This window comes from Notothenia coriiceps, unplaced genomic scaffold (genome assembly GCF_000735185.1).
Source record: "Notothenia coriiceps isolate Sejong01 unplaced genomic scaffold, NC01 NC01_scaffold00016540, whole genome shotgun sequence".
Classification (NCBI taxonomy): Eukaryota; Metazoa; Chordata; class Actinopteri; order Perciformes; family Nototheniidae; genus Notothenia; species Notothenia coriiceps.
The window spans coordinates 1-7768 of NW_011349241.1; the positions used below are offsets into that span (position 1 = coordinate 1).

The window sequence follows — 7768 nt, forward strand, 5'->3', positions numbered from 1 at the left end:
TATTTTTGACAAATAAAGTTACTATTTAATTTTACATCATAAGAATTTAATTTGTCATATTTGTAGATGTCTATGAGCGTTATGAAAATAATCCAATACAAGTAAAAGTCCTGAATTCAAAATGTTACTTAAAGGTGGGTTAGGTAATTTTGGAGAAACCAGCTCAAGTGCGCTAGAATTTGAATATACACAACAGGAAAAAATCTGCCACTTCCTTTACAGAGCCCCTCCTCCAACACACACGAACGCGCACATGACCAATGAGGGCACGAGATACGTTTGTGCACAGATGGAAGGCTGACAGGCAGGTAGGCCATGGTGCTTTTTACAGTACTACGGCTTCCACAGAAGAATTTTTTTAATGGATTTTTTGTCAAAGCACTTAAGATATTCATTGCTATCGGGATGTTAAGAGCATTCCATGGAATATAACAAAAAGTGTATCTCAAGCCGGTTTCTCAAACTTACCTACCCAACCTTTAAGGCATGGATATGAATTTCTTAAGGACATTGTACAGATTTGGGATTAAAGCATATTTAAAAGTTGAGCATTGTCTGTATCCAGCTAGGTCCCTTTCAAATATTTTGTTTACTGTAATCCATTGTATGCATGCTTCAGTTAAGTATCCATTATGGGCATGAAATGCCTTTGGTATTAAACAACATGTTGCTTTGCCTGTAATACAGTGTTTTGATGTAGCATCATGCCTTAAAATGACCACTGTTGTTGGTACAAAGATTCAATTGAATTAAGGTATTTTGTTCATACTGGTCTCCCCAAAATTGTGTTGAAACTGTCTTGTCGCGACAATTATACCCTTGAACTCTGGGTTTCAAAGAACTGTCAATAAAATACATTACTCGTCTTTTGCATTCTTGCAGTAATAAAGCAGTGGCAATGTCACTTTTGATATAGCCTTCTGTATTCCAAAATAATATAGAGAACGATAGAAACTGTTGATAATTCACATTTTCTTACCAGGAGGAGGCATGGCAATGATGTAATTGTCAAAGCCCTGAGGTTCTCCATCACCTCCATAATTGGTGGCAATAACTCTCACCCAGTATGTGGCCATTGCCTTCAGGCCAAGCACAGTGTAGGAAGTTATAGTAATTGGGGTAGCATTACACCGAATCCATTCAAGGATTTCAATTGGTCTGATCTCCACATAGTAGCCTTCGGCCTCATCCTCTACTCCTTTTATTTCTTTGGGTTTTATCCAAGCCAGAGAAAATGTGGTGTAATTGGAGGATGTTAACTTCAGGTCTGTCACTTTGCCTGGTGGTTCTGCAATTACAGTAATGAGACGTTATTGGCTGAGCATTACAATGCTTTTATAATAACTTAAAAGGCGACATAGAGCATAATGTTGAGCAGAATGTCAGTTCACCATTAAGCATGACTGGAATAATTTTCAGTGGAGAGAACTGTGGTAGAAAACAAGAGTTCAGTGTTACTGGCTTACTCTTTGGATCTCTTGCAATTACTGTGCCAGATGGAAGACTTGGGTCTCCAGCACCAGATAGGTTGATAGCAGACACCCTAAATACATATGCCGCCCCTTCAAATACATCTTTCACTGCATATTTTGTATCTGTGGAAAAAGGAAGAAATCGTTATCTTGTCGATAGGGAATGTTCATTTACTTTTGGCGAATCATATCAGGCATTACATTTACACTGGATTCTTCCTGCAGCTAGCCATAAGTTGTATACCTGGAATCGGCCCTCCTTGGTTTACAAGGCTCCAGTAATTGGTGCCTTTCTTGTTTTTTTCCAAATTGTATCCCACTATTTTGGTTCCTCCAGTGTCACATGGAGGACACCATGTCAGATTGATGCAGTCTTTAAAGGCACTGACTACTTTAGGTGCTGCTGGGGGTCCAGGGTAACCTGTGAGGGGAACATGACATTTTGGTCATCCTTTTTCTGTAATTTTAATTCTGTGATTAATGGTCCTACAAAATACAAAAAATAAATCACATTTTTTTCTTGTTTCATTCTTAACTTTACCTGCTTCCCGAGAAGTTGGGAGTTTTTCATTATTCAGCTGCAGCCATTACAAAGCCTAAATTATGTTACTTACGTAATACACCAGCTTGTATGTCCTCAGTCTGCAGGTATTCACTGATGCCTTCTGCGTTCTTGGCTCTGATCCTGTAACAGTATCTCCTTCCGGGTGTCACATCTGAATCTCTGTAATTTGGGTTGCTTCCAGGAATCTCACCGAGATTTGTCCATTTATTGCGTCCTACTTGTTGCCGCTCTAAAATATAGTTTGTGACCGGGCATCCACCATCGTCTTTTGGCGGTTTCCATTTGAACTCAACAGATGTAACAGCGCTTTCCATAATGTCCACAGGTCCTTGTGGTGGTGTGGGTTTGTCTGTTGATAAAAATAAAATAAATCATACTAACCTTTATCTCCTTACCTACAGTAAAATGTGGAACACATGGCATTATGTCTCTTATTGGCAACTTACCCAGCACAATAAGTTTGGATATTGCCTCAATTATACCGTATTCATTTTTGATTTTGATTTTGACCTCTCCACAGTCTTTCCTTTGACACTTAAGAAGGCGTAGTTTGCTCTCAGTATCTGATGTTTCAATTTTCACATTGAGAGCGGGGAACAGCTCGTCACCATCCTTGTACCACTGTATGGTCATTGGCGCCCCACCTGAGAATGGCAGTTTCCATTCTGCATTTTCACCTGCCCTTATAATGACTGGCTCTGAGAATTTTCTTAGTGCATCGGCATCGATTTTTGGTGGATCTTCAATTTTAGAGAGAAATGTCTTGTCAAAACCGCAAACCTTTTTAAACCATTGGGTAATTTATAAATTGATACCATGTTAATACTTTTCATGCTGACCTTGAATATTGAGTGTTGCCTCAGATTTACGGCCTTCAGCTTCAAAGCGGTACACAGCTCCATCATCTTTTTTACAGCAATCAATTATCAACCTATGACAGGCTCCATCTTTGATAATTGTAACCCCATCCTCCTCGGTTAGCTTGTCACATAAGATTTCATATTTATCAGAACACATTTGGACTAATAAGGGTATGCAATGCACTATAACACTTGTGTGTATGATGGATCTATACGGTTATGCAAGCTAGGAAATGGTCGATATGTATGGCATATAGCAGTGGTCAATGTAGTTCTCTAAAATCGAAGTTGACTTACCAGCTTCCCATTTTTATACCAACGTCCCACAGCGGTCTCACTGCTTAGTTTGCAAGAAAGCTCTGCCCGGTCACCAACATTAGCAAGCGTATTTGACAGCCCACTGACAAACTGAACGCCAGTATCTGCAACAGTAAAAAAAAAAGACATTTAGAACATGATCTTAATTACTGTGTGCATTGTATTTATCCATATGTAATTCTATGCGTTGTATTCGTCCATATGTAACTGTATGCATTGTATTCCTGTAACCTCTTGGGCATGGAAAGCAAAGACCAGAACATGCTGGTTTTATTTTTTACAGAATGTCTCACTAGTGGTCAACATGCAGCAATACAGAATATTTTTCGTGAGGCAGATCATAACCGAGGGTCCATTACCTATATCATTTATTTGAGTTATTAGTTTGTCCGATGAGCCATAAAATGTCTAGCTGTAGTGAGTTATATAATATTGGAATACCAAAAGCTATTTACTCCTAAAGTACTTTTATTATAATTCATAATTTCAACTCCACATCCTTGACTACTGATTTCTGACTAATTTCTATCCCTGAATTCAGTTTTATTAAAGATTCAGAATTCTGACATTAAACACTCCATATTGAACATTTTGAAGATGTTTAATTTAATGTATAGGTCTTAATGATAAACATCACATTTGTCATTATACCTTTTTCCTGTTCTTTCTTCCCTGGAGTAGAACGCTTCCTGCTGTGCAATCACTATATTACTATTTTTAGTGAAACTTTCAGTGCTATACCTAGGATTAATTCTGAGACCCTTGATAAATACGGACTCCAAATAGCCTTGACAATTAATATATAAGGATTTTACCTATAACAGTGTCAGGAACCAAAGGGCCGCTTCGTACTCGCTTCTTGTTCTTATCATCTGCATCATCCCCTTTATTTCCGTCATCTCCACCTGTCTGAAGGTCCTTATCTGTGCCGTCTCCATCACCCTTCCCACCAGTCCCATCTCCACTGCCATCTCCAGTGCCATCTGCCTCCAACTGTTCAGTGTGTTTTGGTAGCTTGGCCTGCTGATCCAACGCCAGTTTAGTCAGGTCTTCTTCATTCCCAGTTTGGGTGCCCTTTTGGCCTTTACCATTTGGATCAACTGAATTTCAGAAAACACATTGTATGGAGAAATAATCATGAACTTTTCTTACATTTTTAAAACGAGCGCTTCAGAAAGTGCTCATCCAGGTATCAAACTATCAAGACTAGAAATTGTATATATTATTGTGTTTATCAAATGATTTCCCACCTTCTACTGTAAGAGAGGCACTGCTAGAAGCTATTCCAGCAATGGCATAATATGCTCCAGTATCTGCCAATTTACAGTCTTTAACTTTCAATGTGTGGATTAGCTTGTCCTCTGAGACAGTGATCTCATATTTGTCCCCATGTTCAAGTGTCAAGTCCTTATTTGACCAGGTAATCCTGTTGAGGGGTGTTGACAAGACACACTGAAAGACGGCTTCTTCACTTTCAAACGTCTTCACATCCTTGATCTTGGCTATGAAACCCACTGGAGGCACTAAGAGAGGAGAAAAAGTGTGGATTAACTGGCCGTATTCTCATTTCTGAATGTTCCTTCAATTGTTTTGCAAACTCCTAGTACAATCATGCTTTTGAGTACAGTTGCAGTAATAAGACCCCACCTTTAAATTCAGTTGCTAAGACATTTGCATCTTCAACATCAAGCTGGTAAAATCCAGCATCTTCTGGTTGAGGATTTTTGATGCTGAAAACATAATTTGTCCCAGTTTGCTTAAGGCTATGCTTTGAATTGTCATCATCACCATATGGAAGCAGTGTCCCATCCTGTAAGGAGAAAACAGGTTCAATTTCTCTTTTTGTATTGCTTTTTTTAGTTTTTGGCAATCATTTTATTCAAATTGTTGATCTTCAAATACTGATAACTCACCTTGTATAAGTTAATTGAACTGTTGGGATCCTGAAGTTTCATGTCGAGGCTAAATTCAGCTGTCCCATTGGGTTTTACTTCTATTTGTTTCACATTGTCCAGTTGCTCTACAACCTACAAAAGAAAAACAAAATGTTCTGTATTTTTATGTTTGAAAAGGATGCTCTGACATAATAAATGACATTTTAAATTGAAGCGACCTTGAACGGAGCATGGATGCTTACTTTATAAGATGCATAGGACGTATTTGCCTCAGGCATATTAATACATTCAGAACATGGAAAACATTACTTCGAATATTTTTCATGAGCCAAAAGTAGCCTAACACCCACCTAAAATGTTTAATTTAGTATTGAAACTTGTTTAAGACCCCACAAAAAATACATAATCAAGAATACATTTACATATTTTATAACCTGCCTACAACTCAGTACCTTAGCCTGCTCATCTAACCGTTCCTTTTTCAGCTGGTTGAGTCTCTTCAGCAACCAGCGAAAGTCAAACACACCAAAGTCTGCACAGATCTTTTCATAGTCCTTCTTTGGTGCACAGATAAGCAGTTCAAGGAGCTTTGGATCAATTTCTCCATCCTTTTTTGGTGGGAGTTTTTTTTTTCTGGTGACAACAACACTGAAAAGAGAAGAAGAGAGGGACATATATTTGGAGATATTTGAAAAGCAATAACAAATCATTGAACTTGAACTTACGTTTTCTTAAGCATCTTTCTGAAATCTAATGGTGCATCTCCATTTGCTGAAAGAAAATGAAAAATAAGACACAGGTTTTTGTGATGGCAAATAATTCAACATATATAATTCTCATAATATTTATTCAAACAATAAACTGTCCTTTATGAATCTATGTAAACCCTAGAACAAACAGTTTTTCTTACTTTGTACTTCTTTGAATCTACAGAATCTCGCTCTGCACTTCTTTTAATCAAGGAATAGGTGTTGGTATATTAGCATGTCCACCAACATTTCTATTGTAGCTAGAATTCAGTAAACGACACAATTATGTAATCTCTGTAATTCAAAAAATATGAATGCCTAATCACGCATACAAAGCATAGTTTCATACCCGCCGGTGCTTTCTTCTTAACACCAACTGAAATAAAAACATGAAAACAAAAACAAGAAATCATAGGTAAATATTAGCTTCACAATATATTACCTTAATTTCATTGATTTACATTGAACATGGCATGGTAATAATCTGTCTTTTACCTTCAATAACATTGAGATTTGCAGTGCAGACAGCCTGTCCATACTCATTGGTGGCGAGGCATTTGTACGCGCCAGCTTGATCCGGTTTGATATTGATGATCTGATAAAGCAATATCTTCATAGTTGGATTACATCTTTAATGCTGAATATTTGGTAATGTCTCACATTGTGATGAATAATAAGCTTTTGTAATTGAGTACTTCGAAGTTCTCTGAGAACAAATCAAAGTTAGTAAACTTGAGTAAGCAATTACATTAAATTACAATTTTTTACAAAATCACTAAGTTTGGAATAACAGGAAAAGGGTTTTGTGTTTTACTAGACGTGTAGTGATTTATGTAAATGCTGTTTTCTCACCTCCAGAATGTGCTCGTGAGATCTTTGATCATATCTGGTCGTGTACTTTTCTGGCTCATTAAGCTCGCCGTTATTCCGCGCCCATGTTACAGTGGGTGCCGGCTCACCACTAACAATGGCTTTGAACAACCCTTTTTTACCTGAAAAATCCAAACAACAGTGATAGATTTGTAGAGATGGTGTTTGATGAATATACAATGTTGTGGTTGTTTGTTATTTACCCTCTGGAGCAGTCACAGCCATTGGCTTGCGGGTAAAATCAGGTGTGGTCTTTCCTGCAGGTAATATCTCCAGATACTGATTGATCATCACCCCGGCAACTCTGGACCTTTTCTTTATAGCCACTGTTAGGATCAGAAAGTGTGAGGTTTTTGAAGCAAACATAGGCAACAGAAAAAGTAAAGCAAATGTTTTTAAATGCTTGGAAAATCACGTCATGACTTGAAACCTTTATTCAGAGTCTACCGTTAAAACATGCCGGGGAAAACCATGTAACTGAATATGGTTATAAATATGTGTTAAGCATTATGACTCTTTCTTCATTTATATTATTTGTGTTAAAATAACAGTTATATTATCTGTACAGTCACAAACAGTCATGGTCACATCAGAAGACATTATTTGTGCTTTTACTTATTGCTGCAGTTCATTTACAATTTCACAAGGGGTCAGTATTTCCTTTCACTTTGTCAACTATTTCAGTTGCATCATGACAAGGTCTGACATGTCTACTTATATCATTAAGAATTGTCCTTAATCAAGCAACACTCCATTTTATTATAAAAGCAGTTGTCTGGATAAAGCAGTATGGATGGAGCATTTAAGGTGATGTATTTGATGATATAACAACAGTCTGTGATTACAGATTACAGTAGGTTGTTTACATAATGTCTGGGTATCCTTTTTAAAGTTCTGGTTAGTGTGTGGAGTGAGGAGTTAGTTTAGCGTTGTGTGACAGATAGCAGTATCAGTATACAAATATTATTATAAAACAATATGACAACACATTGATAATATAGCCAAATTATCATTGTCACAATTATGTAAGCTAATAATA

At 37.3% G+C, this 7768-nt stretch overlaps 1 protein-coding gene across 1 annotated transcript; it reads right to left on the bottom strand.

Moving 5' to 3' along the window:
• Positions 1-979: 979 nt before the first annotated feature.
• LOC104949596 (immunoglobulin-like and fibronectin type III domain-containing protein 1) lies at positions 980-7020 on the bottom strand (the record flags this gene model as incomplete). Its single annotated transcript, XM_010775981.1, has 15 exons — positions 6933-7020; positions 6712-6851; positions 6355-6454; positions 6209-6235; positions 5836-5881; positions 5563-5758; positions 5129-5242; positions 4863-5025; positions 4466-4738; positions 3195-3319; positions 2877-3018; positions 2484-2777; positions 1717-1893; positions 1467-1595; positions 980-1288 (listed from the first exon to the last, which is right to left on the bottom strand). Coding segments are annotated over exons 1-15 (2323 nt in total), but the record flags the coding sequence as incomplete, so codon positions are not given.
• Positions 7021-7768: the final 748 nt, after the last annotated feature.